We start from the raw sequence: 17,739 nt of genomic DNA on the forward strand, positions 1-17,739 counted from the left end.
TTGTCACTTAGAAATACGGAGCTGGGAAAATTGAAGCTACTTAAAGGTAAAAAATCGTGGGATTATCCCTTTAGATAAAGTATCCTGATCTTTTTGAAGTGTTAGGAATGACATCTTGGTGTTACAGTGGATAGTTCTGTGAAATCAGCTCAAGACATGAGCAAATCCTCATGAGAATTGGTGGGAAAAAAAGAGAATATATTCTGTTTACTTATATTTAAGCAGTAGAGGTTTTTCCCCCTGCAAGCAACAGAACTGACAAGGCCCAATTGTTTTTACACAGTGTACAGAGTAATCAAACAGAGGAAAGTGTCTTTGGTCCCTCAGGTTCAGAGCAGTACAAACCTTATTTCCCATGTTGCCTGGAATTATCTGCAGAAGCTACTCCCCTCTGCAAGATTCAAAATATGGAAGAGAGGGTCAGCAACTCAATTTACTAAGGCTTTACGTGAGATACTAATTGTTAAAGATTTATTTTATTTTATTTTTTAAACTGAAGTGCCAGTGTTTCACCTTAATAGCAGTAGATTAAAAAAATCTGTTGCCTGTAAAGTTAAAGTACTTGGCATGTAAATCAGTCAGACATGTTGGGATCTTCTCCAGTTTTGATCCCTGCTTTTGACCTCTCGTGAGAATGTTGTCCTATTGTAATGTCTAGAACTTAATTACGTCATGAGAAGATCCTGTAGGATTTATTCTTACTAGAAGAAACACTCTTCTATTCAATGCTTGCAATAACATAGTGTGTCAGTGCTGTGATTGGGCATGCTTATGGCATTTTGAGTGTCAAATTTCTCCTCTTAGTTTTCCAAAGTCATGTGTGCCTTCTTTACAATGTTACAGTCAATACAGTTTATTATAATCTTTTGAGGAAAGACTTGTCTTTCTTATATTTCACAACACTACAAAGCATCTTTTATTTAACTTTTATATAACCAATTGTGTCTGTGCAACATGAATCCTAATAAAAACTCTCAATGCCAGAATGCTCCAGCAGCTTTCAGTGAGTGTCTTAGGAAAACATAAGTTTTTCTGTGTTGAGAATTTGTTTATTTTTTTTATCTTTAGGTGAACAGTGTTTGCTTAGAAGAAGTTACTCATGAAGAAGCAGTGACTGCTTTAAAAAACACATCAGACTTTGTTTATCTGAAGGTTGCAAAACCCACCAGCATGTTCATGAATGACAGTTATGCCCCTCCTGACATCACAAACTGTAAGTTCAGCTTATCTTTGTGATTTAATTACTTTTCCCTTTAATGGTTTAACATACCCCATTTTTAGTATTGTAACAGCTTCAAGCTTTTAAAAATTATACAGTGTGAAAATCTGATATAAGAAAGCTGATTAATCAGGAAAATTATATGCTAAACAGAAATAACATCCTATAACTTGTGCACTGAAACAACAGCAACAGTGGTGGTGCTCTCATTGTGTTTCCGTGAGTGAAGCCTATTCCTGGTGACTCGATGTTTCTTATCACTTGCTGATGGAGTGCAAGGAGAACACGTGCTTCATTCTCCTGGAGGCCGTGCACTGTGTAGATGTTCAGTGTCCTGTGAACTGAGCAAAAGACAATACTGTTTCAGGTAGAGGCTAGTGATGTTTTGACTCCTTTTTTTTTTTTTTTTTTTTTTCCTGTGTTCCTGCTTTTTCATGAGCTGCGTGTACTTGAATAAACTCCACTGGGAGGAAGGGGAGGTCTTTACCTCTGATGCCTGTCTGCAAATGTATTGCAAAATTCCATATTAACTTACTTGAAATCTTGCTTCAGTTTTGACGTAATTGTTGAAAATTCAAGTGGAAAACCAGTGAATGCTGTATTGAGAATAGTTAGAAGAATTTCTTGTTTACATAAGGGTACTACTTACAGGAGTCTTTTTGAAGTCAGACGTCCAAGTCCAGAAAGTTCCGGGCTGAACTAAAACATGAAGAGAAATTTGAATTTAATATACTGTTTCCTCAAAAATGGATATTACCATTTAGTGTTTGGAGGAAGGGATGAGAATGGTATAAATGTATCTTTCCAAGACTGAATAGGTGGGTTTTCTGGATGACCAGTTTTACCCATCTTGTCACATAAAATGGTTCTGGGGGAGAGTTATTTTAGGGTTTGTGGTTTTTTTTCTTCCTGCAGTTAGATACAAGTAATTGATAGGTAGCACTGATCTGCTCAGATACTACTTCGTATGAAAAAAGGAGCACTTTTAGACTAAAAAGCCACTAATGTAATCTGAAACAGTATGTAAAGAACAACAACAAAAATGCAGCACAACAAAGGACTGAAGTACTTTATAAGCCCATCATTTATTGGGAATAGCTCTGTTATCATTAAATCTATTCATAAGCTTACTGAATTACAATTTGGAGCTAATTAGGTTTTATATGTTCACTGTCTTATTAGAAGGATGTTCTTGAAGGCTCTGTTCTTTGACATTAAACTAATTTTCAGCCTTCACTTTCTCATCCCTGGTTTTATACTCATATATATGGTTAGAGAGCAGCCATTTTCCCTTCTGTTATCTAGTCTGTCCAATAATTCAGCCTTTCCCACTATTTCTTTGGAAAGCAGACTTCTTTTTCTCTCTCTATCATAACTGATGCCTTCATATGTTTCACCTTGAATTCAGATTTTCTGGAACAGAGATAACCTGATTTGTTCGTAGTGTTCCTGGTAGTGTTGCAGTAATACAATTACACAGCTACGGATAGTGATGCGACAAACATAGAAGTATCTTATCTATTACTACTGTATCTTGACTCAATCATTGGGGTAATTACTTTATGAATCTGTTGTGGGGGAAAGGCAAAACCTCAAAGTTTGGGGAGAGGAAGGTAGAGAAGGAGCTGGTTCCTCATAATTTGCCTAATTCTAATAATTCAATGATACCCTGATATTGGCAGAAGTCATACTTATTAACTCTTGTTCAGTGCCCCTGATAATTAAGAACCAACTTGATGTAAGGCTTAAATGGAAAAGAACAAAGCACTATAGCAATTTAGAGGACTGGCTATCTCTTTGGCTAGGAAAACTGAACTGAAATTTTTCAATTTGTGTGACTGGAGGAAGGAACCTGTAGTAGGATTTGAAAAACCTACTTCTTTACTAGGCAACCATTACATATAAATGTAGATTCTAGTTTTAAATTTTTATGTGCTTTGGTACTGTTAATTAAATGACACTTTGCTATTAAAAAGACTGTGTAGACTCAAGAACAGAGATGCCAAACTCAGCGCAGCTGATTCTCAGTACTGTAGTTCAGTTTTAGATAGGTGAGATCAGACTGCTGAGAGTCTTCGTTAAAGCAGCAGTCATATTTCACCTACAGATTGGTGTTCTCCTTTGTGTGCTTATTTTGTTTTTATATTCACGTTATCTGTGTCAATATGTACTTTTAAAGTAATATTCAGTATGCATAGGGGCATGCAGTTGGCCCTCTTCTCATGCAGTGAATTAGTTTCTTTCAAATGGTGGATGAGCTGGAGACTCAGTTCACTGAAGTTAATTGCATCATAACTTAGAGCTGTAAGAGACAGTGGTATCTTCAAGAATAACTTCTTACCATGTCCGTTGGCTCTTCAGGAAGGTTCTGTCAAGGGTTCCAGAGGAAGTGCACTGCCATCTTGCCTAGAGTCCTTAATTTCCCAGTATACATGACTTACCTCCAGAAAATGGATGTGAGAGTAAATGACCTGGCCACACACGTAGGCCTTCTTTTGTCCCATTACTGTCCTCCCTCCCGAGTTTCTCTTCCATTCGGCTGCTCTCCCTGTAAGTGGGACTTAAAAGACACAGTGGATTTCTGCACAGCCCAGTATCCTGTCCTTGCGTGAGGTTGCACTTCTCTCTACTGAGAAGTGAAAAGCCAATCTCCTGAGCTGTCATGCCCCTCAAGTTCCAGCAGCGTCTTCTGGGAACCTTTCTTCTCCTGCTGAAGCATTTTGGAAAATAATCACGCAAGATTTCTCAGATTCCAGGTGTCTGTCTTCTGTCCTCTGGTGACCTTTGACAAGTTTTGTGGCCTAAAGTGGTGTCTGTACTTTTGAGTAGATTTTCTGGTTTTTTTTTCATTTAGTTGCACTTTTAGTGTTCAGTTCTCTGTCTGAAGTTACTCTGTTTTTTTTACACTGTTTCTGTAGACTTTAGTCAACAGTTAACCAAAGAACAGTCTTCTGCAAAGTGCTGGGTCCTGTGATGAAACTTCAGTCTGTTTCTTTTCCTTAAAACAGGAAAGCCTTTCCTACCCAAGGCTTCATAGGTTTGTCTTTCTCTGTTGATCAAAAGTGCAGCTGTTCTTGCGGCTGGCATGGAGGCTCTGGATCTACTGCCTGAATTTTGCACACAAAATAGATACAAAGGTCTTGCGTTAGGTGTTTAATGAATTAATTCAAGGAAATCAGTTTAGCCTTTTCCTAAATTTTTCACTTATCAGAAACAACTGCAAATGGCTAAGATGCCAGGTGCTATTTTTCTAATACAGTCCAGAACAAAAGCTTTTTCAGGACTCCAATATTTTCACATTTACAGCGGAAATTTCAAAGGGAGATAGCAAGCTTCTCAAAGGCTATTGCTTCTTTATAAAGGAGTACAGTAACTTGGTAACTAGGAAGCCTCCACTTTCTGTAAGGAAAATTCCTTTCACTACCGAATCTCTTAAATTCACACAGAAGCTTCCTGTGGACATGCCTGTTACAAATGATGTTAAGATAGAAACCCTGTCTACTGGCTGAGTATATGTGTAGACTGCTCACTGCCCAGAACTTCCCTTGGTGTTTTTTTTTTTAAATTTGTGATGTTGTTTGTGTTTTTTTTTTTTAAAATGCTTGTTTTATTAGAAACATCTAAAAGCACAGTGCACAGTACTTATCGGCTTGGTATCTGTACTGTCTGCAGAAGATGCAGTAGATTGCTCATTGTAGTAACTTTTATGAACATGGTAGTTCATTCAAAAGTCCACAAAAACGCTAAATTCATAATTTGGTTGTTTTTAAGACTGTCTTTCTGGAACTGGTCTAGCTTAGTTGTGTAGGGCTGTCTCACTTTCCCTGGTGATAGGGATTTAAAATGCAGAGCTAAGGATACTGAAATACTGTTTGAGAACCAGGTTCACAAATTTCAGTACCTAGGTTTTCTGCAAAATCTGTTTTCTTTTAGAACTCCTGTAGTAAGAGTACCAGGCACGCAATAGTAAGGTCTTGTCAGATGGTCTGGTGGCGCAAAAGATGTGGCAAAGTTAAGTTAGCATCCATATAGATAATTAAATAATTTGATATTTCTTTGGGGTTAGCATGTTTGTATCAAAGGACATTTGATCAAGAGGTTTCTGAGATTCTGATTTATGGCAGTATTTATTGAGAAGAGTACAGATCCTGCCAACATAATTCTTTGTGCACCTGAGGCTGAAAGTTGGCCTCCGTCATTTGATATTTATCAGAGTGAGTGATCGGCTTCTGGCTGCCCATGGGGGAAATTAATGTTGGAAATCTTGGTAAAGAAGAGTTGGAGCTGTCTGAAAGCAGAGCATTTAGGAGGGAATGAATGTGTGGAAAAAATAGCTCATAGTTATGCACTGTAGCTCTAGAGACTGGTCCTATGAGCAATGAAAGCTTGACCACAGCCCTTGACAGACTGGAACAGTTGATTGCTCTGCCTGTTTCTATCACTTGTGAGACATTTTTCTTTTAACCCTTGAGGTGTGGATTGTTAGTTTAGACAGTTACTTTACAGCGATCTCCATTTTCTGACTCAAGAAGAATGCAGTTATGAAAGATTGTTCTTTCTGAACATGTTGCCATTTGAGTACTGTTCTCCTCTGTGGTGTCCGGTCTCTGAGACACTGAGAGATGAGAAATTCCAGTAGAGCAAACGGAAATTCAACAAAAACCCTAAGGTTCATTGTATGTAGAAGAACAGCAGCACCGTAGTCCTGATAGTCCTGTGGACCGATGCCACCCAGCTGGCTAGCACCATTGTGAGCTAAACTGATTTGTGTGTTTGATAATCATAGCTATTAGTCTTCTGTGGTAGGTCATGTGTCAGTAGGGGATGTATGCTGCCTCAGTAATCTATATGTAAGTGTTGGTCATTAAATGGTTCCTGGAACAAATGTCCAGTAATTTGTTGGTATAAATGCTTTTAAAGTTATTCAGTTGAAATATTACTAAAAAGGGCTAGAACTTGCTATTTAAAAACACCAGTGTTACCTGTACATATTGTAGAATATCAGAGTCAGAAAAGTGTCTCCAGAGTTTTTGAGACAGGGGACTTGCTTCCTCTACATGCCTCCTCTGAAGACTTTATTAATGATGTTTTTTTGACTCCTAGTCAATTTTAAAGTATTTTCCTTTGTGTGTGTGTGTGCATTGCTACAGTATTTCCACTCTGCATTGAGAAATAAAATACTGCAGGGTAGGGAATAATCAGTTTTCTCACTAGAGACAGAAATGCCTTATCGTTCCTTAAATGGCGTAAATATAGGAAGAGAGAAATATATAATAGCAGTAAATTACAATAAAGTTTTAATTTTATGTCCCATTTTAGAGAAGTACTTATGATTGGTGTCCTCAGTTTGCAGATAATAAGGAAATAATAGGAAATCATCCATTCTCTTTCTGTGTGGAACTGTGTTATGTCAAAGGGGGTGGATTTGGAAATGGAGTTTCTCCTTCAGAGTCTTCAACTTTTCCTGTCAAAGCAAGTTCATTTATGCATGTAACTTTTTCTTCATCCAAAGCACAGTTCCTTTATCAATTACATCAGTAATAATATTTACTTGGAAACAGAAATTTAGACTTGAATTAGAATTCAGAAAATGATGGCTTGCCTTTTTTTTTCTGTCATGTTCATCATGAATATTCTTTAGGTATAATCTCCAGCTAAAGCAGTTTAAGGAAAGGCGCAGACACGTTTTTTTTGCAGGAACTCCATAGAGCCTTTTTATGCCTTGTAGGTTGGTTTCCATAGCGCTGAGAGTAGCAGCCTTGAAAAGGGACCTTATAAATGATGTACCCAGTGATGATGTGGAACAGTCCACAGATCTGAAATAATAAACTGTTATATTGTTTGATAGCTGAGTTTTAGTTACATGGTGAAAGGATACAAAATCTCAAATACAAGAGTATGTGACAGTATTATATGGTAGCAATGGCTTCTGAACAAGACGCAGTTAAAAGCCTTAGCAACCTTAAAAACAATCAAATGAAAAGCACTGTAAGCCAACACAGAATTTGTTATGAAAAATCTAATTGCTTCCTATAAAATATGCATCTTTATAGCTGCCACTGACTTGTTAGAAGCAATTGTGAATTTATTTTGTGAAATGAGAAGAGTTAGTGCATGAACAGAATGTACAGAGCTGCTATACTATGCTACAGTTGTTTAGGGCTTTTTAATCAAAAGCCATTTACCACTAATTGGAAAAGCGATCATAAAGTCTACATTCCACTTTGTGCTTTAGTTGTGAAATTTTCTGAGGGAAAACCAAAATAACTGTATTTATGTACAGTAGTAATTTTTTAAAGTATCATTTACTTTAAACAAAGGGTATACACTTTTGTCTTAAAATACCTATATTATTTTCCATTGAAAAGTAAATGTTGCTGTGTGGTTTGGTAATCGTGAAAATCTGTTGCCAAAACTCCAGTGTGGCTAAAACCCAAGTTTCGAAATTGACAGTAAACTCTCCAAGTGTGTTACCAGTGCATAGAAGCTACATATTGTGCCAGGGGCAGCCAGAAAGAATTTAGTGGGATCTCTAGTCTTTGAATCCTTGCAGGGAGCAGAAGGATGAAGGTGCAATGTACATGTGTGACAGCTGTTCTAAAAAATGGCTTTAGGAGTAATGTGTCTCGAACAACTAATTATTCGGGAATTCTCAAATATGAATGCTTTTGTTGACCACTTGGTTTTAGCAAAAGCAGTGTTCTCTTTGCTGGAGACCTCATGAAGCTAACTTGAGGAAGCTTCCTTTTGTCTGTGTCGTAGAAGGAGACAGGCTACCTCTTGTACTCAGATGCTGATTTTTTGCTGAAACCATTTGTGAATCCAGAGTTGCAGTTTCCAAAAGTTCCGCACAGTCCCAGACCGGAGCATGCAACTCACTGAGGGCTGGTGTGTCCGAATAACACGCTTAATTGCTTTATCAGATAGTGCTTCTAAACTGCCTAAGCTGTTAATAGTGGTTTTTAGTGCTTACTGAAACACATTTTTAGAAAACTGAAAGAACTCTAATACTGTGACAAAGCTTTAAAGAATAAGAAGCAATCTGGGTAATCAGATATGATACCGGGTATTATGTGCCAGGCACTAAGGTACTATGCGTAGTTCCCTGTCTGGCTCGGTACCTCTTCATTAGACCTTTGATCATGGTAAGACAATGTTGGTGTGACACATACTCCATGTATGGAATTTACTGCATACAGGTTTACTAGGAATCTAGAATAATACAGAATCAATCCAACGCAGATTGGGTGATTTCAAAGCTGGCAATTTAGTAAACCTGTCACATAAAAATACTCTTGAAGAAGTTTGTACGTGAACCAAATGTTCTGCCAATGGTTTTAAAAATTAAAACAAAAAAAGGAGAATATACAGGTCACTTCTGCAATTTGTGTCATGTCTATGCAGTTGAAAAGCTTTGTTTTTAGTGTAAATCCTCAATGGTCAGGCATCACATCAGATACAGCAAGCAAATGAGAGTCTGGCAGCTTTAATAATGTTGAACTCGTGAAGTGTCCCCACCATCCATGTTTAAGCCTCAAAACTTGAAGCGCCTACACCAGGAAAAAGACTTTTTCAATTGTAGAATATGCTTCGAAATAGGAGACAGTGGGTATGACTACATCTGGTGAATGGACATTTAAAATTGATGTGCCTAACTTGGAAATATAATGGAACCTTTTAGTTATTTATTGGAACAACTGTCCTGGAATTGTAGGATATTTTCCATAAATTGAAATAATTAAGATGTTACATTATTCTAATGCGTGTGTCGTGGTTCATGTAAAACATCTGCACTTTGTGCACAGGATTCACGGTCTGTTATGCAAGATGGTTAGACTAAATCCTTTTAATACTCCTTTCTAGTTTTAATCAATGAACCTGTGGTTCATGGGTAAGGCAACTGACCCTTGCAGTACCGTTGAAACTTTTTTGCCCTAGCTTGTTTATTCCTCTTGATAAATTAATGCCTCTTACTGTGAAGAGTAGGAGTTGGAATAATCCTGTGTTTGTTTCCTGATGTGTGCTGTTGGCTGAGCACATACTAGCATCCCTACCAGCAGCTGTGCTCTTAAAGAGGGTTTTGTTCCATGTCTAAGAACTGTAACATCCCTCCCTGTTCAGTCCTGTTGATCAGGATGGCCTGGAGTATCCTGGAGATGCTAAGACACTGCATTAAAGCATTGAAAAGAAAGAGGTAGGCAGCTTGACGGTTTTGAAGAAGTGCAACAGGAAAATATATTTTTCACTGTTGCTCCGACATGGTGATTTTAGAAGCTGAAGTTCTTAATTGACTTCGGTCAGGTTAAAAACAACTTTAAAACCACATAAATCTCCAGACTGTCCTCAAGGGTTTCAGCTTTCCACAGTGTCTGTTTCTAAAAAAGGTTTTTCTGAGACACAATCAAACTGAAAAATTAGCTCACTGACTTAAAGTGGGAGGGGATTGTGTAATGTGTAGATATGACATAGTGTTTTAGAACTCTGGTATTTATAATGTAGCATTTGAACTGTTACATTTTGGTTTTAGAAGAGGTCACTCCTTATAATACTTTGTTTCAGTTCCTCCATCTTTTTTTCTCATTGCCTTAATGATTTTTTTATTATTATTATTTTTCTTCCCTCTTCGAAGCTTATTCTCAGCCAGTGGATAACCATATCGCTCCGTCTGCCTACCTGGGACAATCCTTGCCCCCAGCATCACCAGGGCGCTACTCACCAATTCCCAAGGGAATGCTTGGAGATGATGAGATTACCAGGTAATGAATAACCAAAGCTACGTGTCAAATTAGTTAACCAGGGAAACTAACAAGGTGTGTCTGTGGGCAAAATACTAGTGAATAGTATAATTTATTTCAAGAAATAAATGCAAATCACTGAAGTCTTAACATTTGTAAACATTGGTGTAAGGAGAAAACTAGATATATTTTTATATATATATATACACACACGTATATGTGCACATACATGATTTATCAGTCCAGGAATAGTATTAAAATCAAAATGCCATCTCAAAGTGCTCCAGGAGTTGACTGGATTGTGGTATGAGCAGAGTAGAGATTATTTCTTATTTTAAAGCCAGCAATCTTTTTTTTTCTTTTTTTTTTCCTATTTTCACAGGCAAGGGTTTCTTTTGATGGATTAGTAAATCCAGAAAGGCTAGAGAGCTCTTAATCCTTTCCCGTTAACAGACCATTCATTCCCTCACTGATTCAGTAGATTACATTAATCTTTTGTTCATCATCACTGATAAAAGGAAGGTCTTGTAATTTTGTTACCCATCTGTTCTGCAAGTACAAGGATGTTACTCTGCATTTTCAGTATGTTGTTGCTGAATTCTGTGTCACACCGTCATCTCATGTGGATAATGTCACTCAGTTTTTGAGGCAGGGTCTACCCAGTATTGAAACATAAGGCGTATAATAAGTTGGAGAATAAATTTTTTGCGTGCTGGAATGTAGGAGACTCTCGGATGTGTCTAAGTCATTATTTTTAACTTAGGGTTAGATGGACGTATAAGGCAAAGTGATTCTGTCCTGCTGATAATATTGCTGAACTTACAGTTTTGTAGCTTTCCTTTTAAAATTACTGTAAAAGGAGGTTTTTAGATTTCTTCTGAAATGCAAGGGCTATTCAGAGGAGGTTTTAGGTGATTTTCTTTAAATTACCTACCCATCTTCCGCTCCCTTCATCCCAAAGAGAGGTTTAGAAATTTTGAATAATATTTTAAAAGATACTGTGTATCTGTGTTCTCTAACTGCAGCATTTTTGTTAATGGATTAGTGTGATCAGAGCAAGATACATAGGTTTTTAAAATGTCATTTATTTGTAATAAAATAGTACTCTGAAAAGATGAATATAACAGTTGATAGGGGGTGAGATTTGAGAATTTGACACTAAGTTGATTTAAGAGCTAGTGCAAAAACGGAGTGATTTTTTTTAAAGATCGAACTACATGATGGTTTTTTGTTCATTTTGGAAAAATGCAGCTTCTTAGTTTATCGTATGAATTAATAAGTAATGTCTCCAAATACTTAAGAATGTCTGTTAATTGTTCTTTAGTGCTCTCTAGTGATTTTTCAAATGCAGTGCACAGTTACTCTGCTTTATTATAAGTGTCTGTTTCTGAAATCATTTATGCTTTCCTTGTACTGAGTCAAGTAGCAGATTAGTAGATTTCTGGAAGGAGTGTTTCTGCATTAGAAGTTGTCTGGCCTTATCTTAACTTGATCAATATCTCTTCTTTTCTCATCCAAGCTAGGAGGGGATCCTATAGAAAGAATTCAACAACTTGATTTAGAGTTAACTTTTCCAATTGCAGTTACTGCAAATAAATTGCTAATATATTTGAGACTGCCATAAATTCTGATTTTTTTTTTTGTTCATAATTCTTTAATTGTTCTTTGCTATATTTATTGTTTGACTAACTGGAGTGAAATTAAAGCCATAAGGACATATTTTTCATCATTGGTGTTTCCATTATTATTTGTTCTTAAAGTTTCAAAAAGGGAAAATAGTATTTTGTTGCTTGCTGTTACCATTAGATAGAATAAGACTGTGGGCTATGTTGAGGCTTGGACTATACAGAGAGTGATAAGTAATGACATTTAGTGCTGAAAAGGATTGTTGTATAATAGGAATTTAGAATACATACATACTTACAACCTAACGACAAGAAGGAGGTTTTGTGTTGCCTTTGGAAGGGGAATTGAAAGCGTACAAATAGTAGAAGCTCTTATTTGAAAGTCTAAGCTTTGGGGGGGAGGACCGGGGAGGGGGCGGGAAGGGCATGTGACACTGTTGCCTAAAGAAATGTGTAATTTTTGTTACCTAAATTTTCAACACTACTTCTCTTGGAAAACTTAGCTTTTCTAATTGTTTATTTTACTTTTACTCAGGACTAGTGATAAAGATTTCATATTCCTTTCTTTCATCCAGGGAGCCTAGGAAGGTCGTCCTGCATCGAGGATCAACAGGTCTTGGTTTCAACATTGTTGGAGGAGAAGACGGAGAAGGAATCTTCGTCTCTTTCATCCTTGCAGGAGGGCCAGCTGACCTGAGTGGAGAGCTTAGGAAAGGAGATCGTATAATTTCTGTAGGATTTCTTGCTTCTTTTATTTAAACAAAACCAAAAGCTTTCCCCTCCCTGGATATTAGTACCAGTTCATATGATTTATGTGCAAAGAATATCATTAACTGAGATAAACTTGAGACAATGGAACAAATGACAATATACTTCCAAAGTATCTTTGAGGACTTTAGTCTGCCTCAGTTTCTCATCTGTATCCTGATTAAAATAGCACTTTTCCTATCTCAGAGACTTTTTTTTTTCACTGAAGTCATTAACTTATCTTAGTCTGGTAGCTGAGGGGGTGTGTGTGTGTCTAAATAGACAGAATGCAGGCTTCAGAAATAAGCCTTCTAATGAGATGGAGACACTTGTCAGTAGTGTCTAAAATTGAGTGCTTTACTTCCTGGAGTAACTGCTAAACTTCCCATTAGTCTTAAATAGATCCATCTCGTACCTGTCTAAGGGCTTTTTCTGTATTAGTTCTTGAAGGTCCTAAAGATTTTGTATATTTCTTTGGGAAATTAATTAATTTATGTTGAATCATTTCTTTGCACCATTACATTGTAATTTGGTAGTTATTTAAGAGGAAAAAATAATTTGGGTTCTGCTGTTATTAAAATGCTGATGTTAAAATGTATCTTTATTTTAGTTTGAACTATGAAAAATGCTTTTTATCTAAAACATGATACACATTTCTGCTTTGGTTTTTTCTGACACTGTTTTTCAATCTGCTTCATTGAAAACAAGGCTAGACCATTTCATGCAGGGTGTGGTCTGTTGCTGGATGTTAAACTCAATGGTCTGTAGGCACACTTTGGCTAAGGAGGTCCCTGAAGCCCTGTTGCAGAAAGGTGAGGTGAACCATCACAGAAAGTAACATCCTCTGTGTCTCCTTAAAAAGAAAGAAAAAGGTCTTAAAAAAGAAGAAATGAAAACTAGTTTGTGTCCGGTTAATTTTTATTTTTGTGAGTCTGTTCTGTGATGATAAACATTTATTTTGATGAAAAGCTTTTTGGTATTATTTGTAGGTGAACGGAGTAGATCTCAAAGCAGCCACCCATGAACAGGCAGCAGCAGCTCTGAAGAACGCAGGCCAAGCTGTAACTATCGTAGCTCAGTACCGTCCAGAAGGTAAGGGTTGCTTTGTGTATTCAAGCTCACTTCTACAATTTGAAACTTAAAGAAAGATAATCTACAATGTCCTCCAGCCCCATCTAACCCCTCTTTTGAGCAGAGGAGAACCAAATAATGTAATAAGTGTTGATGTGTACCTGTTAGCATAATTGCAAATGACCAGATAGGAATATGTGCAAGTGTTGGCGCTACAGCTTGATATGTTTCTTGCTCTGATCATATTGATAATTTTGATTGTTAACATGTCATAACATGAAATTTGAGCCAGTAGATACAGAACTTGCTAGAAATATCATGTTGTTACTTTTGTATTTCACAGTTCTCTTTGCTCTTTAATGTGGTGGTTTTATTTTCCGTAGTGGTAGGAGGATAAAAGACTTAATTCCTTCTGTGTTGTGTTGATTCAGCTGACCTATGGAGACTATTAAGTTTTCATTCCTCTGTTTTGTAGTGCGCTGGTATTTCTGTTTCTCCAGCAATTTCTTCTGGTCCAGATTAGGCGGCAGCTGATGCACACATCCTTTTGTGTTCTGCAGAAGCAAAATAATACTGCCTCATCACAATACACATTTGTTGTCCTCTTGTATTTCTGCAGCACGTTTCAAATGCCTTTGTCTATTTGAGACTTTAAAAATTCAATAGTCTAAAATTATATGCTTACCTTTATATATATTGTTTTTAAACCCATATATTACTGTTTATATAAGAAGTCATTTTTGGTGTCTTATTATGAACTGTGATGATCAACAGCTTTCTCCGATTCTGATATATTGGATGGCCCATCACTAAATCTTGCTTGCAGTGACTTGTCTGGTTAAACCATTCCTTTAACAGTACTGGCAAGGGGTAAGTTTAGGTGTTTATCAGGACTTGTCATTGAGCAGGACTGCTGCCTTCATCTAAAATTGTTCGGTAGCTGCTTGCAGCACACTTTTCATTCTTTTTTCTTCTTTTCCGTCATGTTTCTCTTATCGTGTCCTCCCCAAGTCTTTGAAACATTAGCTTTCACGTCCCCCTCCACCCACATCAACATCATGTATCTCCACTGACCCAGGAACTCTGCCAGTAATAAGGCCAACTGATTTGTTTGTGTCTGGTTCATGGTCAAATCCCTGCAGCCAGCCCATGTTGTCAATGCCTGTATTGTCTTGAGAGGGTGTGCATCACGTTCACATGTTCAATCTGTAGACTGCTCTGTTCCAGGATTTGTTTTCTAGGAGTCCTTTCCCCTTGCCAAAAGAGGTATCCAGACTTCGTGCAAAAATAGCAGTTTTTCTTTCTTCCCTTTCTGGGATTCAGGCTTTAAAAACAAAAGAATCCCTTCATACTCTGAAAGTCAGAACTCTTTCCCTTTTATAATAAGAGAAATGAGCATTTTGGATGGTTCTTGCTCTTTCTGCATTGGAAATAACAGCTTTCTTCATTACCGCTTGTCCAAACAGATAATGTACTTTCTTTAAACATGTATTGAGGTGCTTGACTGACTGATGGGATTTTGAGTCATTGCACAGAGATTTGCTCAGAGCAACATACGCTGCCTCTTACAAATTTCTCAACGACTGTCACTCGAAGACTTCAAACCTAGAGCTGTACTCGTTCCTTCATGATTACTGAAGCATTCAGAACAAAGACTGCATGCAGTTGAGCTGTATTAAGAGTGCAGTTCTCAAAGAGTTTATAGGGCCCATTTGACAGGATGCATGTGGGAGATGTTACTTGAATTATGCTAGATTATGGGCAGACATCTGACACATTATTTAAAGAAAGGATTTTTTTTTAAATATGTTTGGTCTGCATGGCTGTCTGCCTTTCTGAAATAGTGCTTAAAATCTCCATTTGGAGTGAAGATGTTGGAAGCATGTTAGGGTTTACTCTACTCTTTTGAAGTATGCCGTGAAGGAAAAGTGTAACTAGGAGATTGAGATCCGTCGTGGTTTCGAGACGAAGTATGAATTGACACATGGCCAGCCTGCCTCAGAGAGGTCTAGTTACTGATGTCTGAGTCTGGTTGACATCTCTGCTTGCCTTTTTCTTACTCCTCGTAAAAAGAGATTGCATGGAACTCCAGCTGTCAGCTTCTTTCAGGCCTGGTGTGGGAGGTAAGTTGGATCAGATACGCACTGTTCATATTTTAGAGATTAGCAAAGAGAATATTCCCTTAAAGGTTATTGTTTGTTTATTATCGTAGGAAAGCAGGCTATTTGAGATTTGACTTTCCAAAAAGAAAATATCATCCATGTGATTAAGTGTACTTGATAAGTGTTTATATGTTCTTTGATCATTTTCAGCTTTCCTAAATTATAGCTGTGGGTACTCTTCCCCTCACTTATTTAAATTGGGGAAAAAATATGAAACATATCTATAAAATCATCTCTGCTTTTTGTTTGTGCCATTGAAAAAAAGGTTAACAAGTATTAAAATGAAGAGTTCATAAAATTATCGTTCATCATTGACGTTTCTCAAATATGTTCATAAAAATGAAAAGCATCAGTTGTAACTGCTTGTATTGCATATGTATTTTATTTATATTTATAAATCCAGCAGGATTTTGTAAAAGATGCTGACAGCTAGGACAGATCAAGGTGATTTTAGACATCCATCAGGGCTCATTATAACTGGGTAAATAGATTCAGTGTGATAGGAGCAGTTGGAAGACACTTGGGACCAGCTCACTTCACTCCTTGTAATTGTATATGACAGTTTGTATGTTCATAGATGTGGTGGGGAATGCTAATTTGTGTTTTTACATCCTACCACACTAGCTGTATCAGAAATTGTCCATTTGTCTTTCTGCTCAGATTTCTGGGAAAAGAGGATTTTTGCAAGCAGTTCTGTCATGGAAAAGCCTGAGTAGGCTGTAGAAAAATTAATTTTTGGAAAACCCCTATCATGGAATGGGTTGAAGTTTTCGTATCTGTCTCTTCAAAACCAGTTAGACAACATGGTTTATCAAACACTAGTTGGTGGACTTGGCGTAGGATAATGTGGCTGACTGATACTGCTGCTGTTATATCCAGGCTCAAATTACATAACTGTTGACTTTTTTTCCCTTAAATCTCCAAATATTCCTTGGTTATAGGATCGGGTGAAAACAGATGTAATCTTATTCTTAAAAATATCCTTCTGGGCATTCATTTAGCTTCCAGCAACGTTCAGTAAATTTGACAGATGCCTTAAAAATTTTCCTATTATACTGAATCAAATTTCAGCAGCTGACCTGTACCCTTTGGGATCGCTAAAAGCCAAATGTGAATGTGAAGGTATTCTCCTGTTTACAAAAGTGACTCACGCATCAGGCACCACTTCTGTACTACCACGATTGTAGTCAATTGACTTCTGCTTGCTCCTTGTAGATTCCATGCTGTATCTTGCAACTTACCTAGGAGCTATTGTAAACCGTTGACTCACCTGTTGGGTTGTACTTGTACATACTAGTGTGGTACAAACACACACACACACATGTGTGGTCAGGATGTCACTCTCATTTTTCTCTTTATTTGGAAGCTTTTCCTTAGTCCCCCAGTTGTACTACATATTTCTATCTCCTTTCTAGGCATCATTGATGAATAAAAAGGGATTTTGCTTTACTGTGAGCTCCACTGGAAACAAAATACCATGACCTGCATCGATTTCAAAGAAAGTGATGTTGCTCCAGTACCCAAACACATTTTGAGCCATTTTCATTCACAGAGGTTTCTGAGCCTTTTCATGTTCCTGTTGCTCCCTGGCTCTGCAGAGACACTTCAGTGCCACACTGTTGTCTGCCTTCTTTGGGTTTTCTACAGATGTAAGGTGGCAAGGAAAAAAAATGCGATATTAGCGTGGAAGAATGAGAGGAAGCTCTAGGCAATTTGGATATATGTGTATGTCCTGGGAGTGGGGATTCAGAGGTAGTCAGAATTATGACCATGCTACTTATCAGGGACACAGGATCATGGGAGTCTCAGTGCTTGAAGGGAACGTAGTCAGGAGAAGAGCAGCAAGGGGGAAGTATAGGACTTTTACAGCCCTTGGAGGGCTCTCCACTCATTTCATTGACACTTCCATTTTTATGTCTATTCAGATGAAATGGTCATCTGAAACATTCTTACTTGTTTTGAGGATGACATAATAGTAGTGTTGCCTCAAAATTCAGAATTTCTGGAAGGTTAGATTTTGTTATTCTGAAAATGTAGAACCTGGCATTAGGCTACGGTAACTGTATTATAGCTTGACTGCAGGTAAGTGTTTAAAAACAAGAAAAATAGCCAAAGAAATGCATTAAAAATATGAAAAATATATTTGGTTGAAGTGGAATAGAAAATAATTTTGTGGATTA

At 37.3% G+C, this 17,739-nt stretch overlaps 1 protein-coding gene across 18 annotated transcripts in view; it reads left to right on the plus strand.

The window, feature by feature from the left end:
- Positions 1 to 17,739, plus strand: part of DLG1 (discs large MAGUK scaffold protein 1) — a 163,111-nt gene that overhangs the window by 109,899 nt on the left and 35,473 nt on the right. For all 18 annotated transcript variants that reach the window (XM_063338639.1, XM_063338640.1, XM_063338641.1 and 15 more), the window contains 4 exons: positions 1,069 to 1,213; positions 9,849 to 9,975; positions 12,155 to 12,311; positions 13,316 to 13,418. In XM_063338639.1, the coding sequence (XP_063194709.1) occupies positions 1,069 to 1,213; positions 9,849 to 9,975; positions 12,155 to 12,311; positions 13,316 to 13,418 (532 nt within the window). The remainder of the gene's footprint in view (positions 1 to 1,068; positions 1,214 to 9,848; positions 9,976 to 12,154; positions 12,312 to 13,315; positions 13,419 to 17,739) is intronic.

Source organism: Chroicocephalus ridibundus, chromosome 6 (assembly GCF_963924245.1).
Source record: "Chroicocephalus ridibundus chromosome 6, bChrRid1.1, whole genome shotgun sequence".
NCBI lineage: Eukaryota > Metazoa > Chordata > Aves > Charadriiformes > Laridae > Chroicocephalus > Chroicocephalus ridibundus.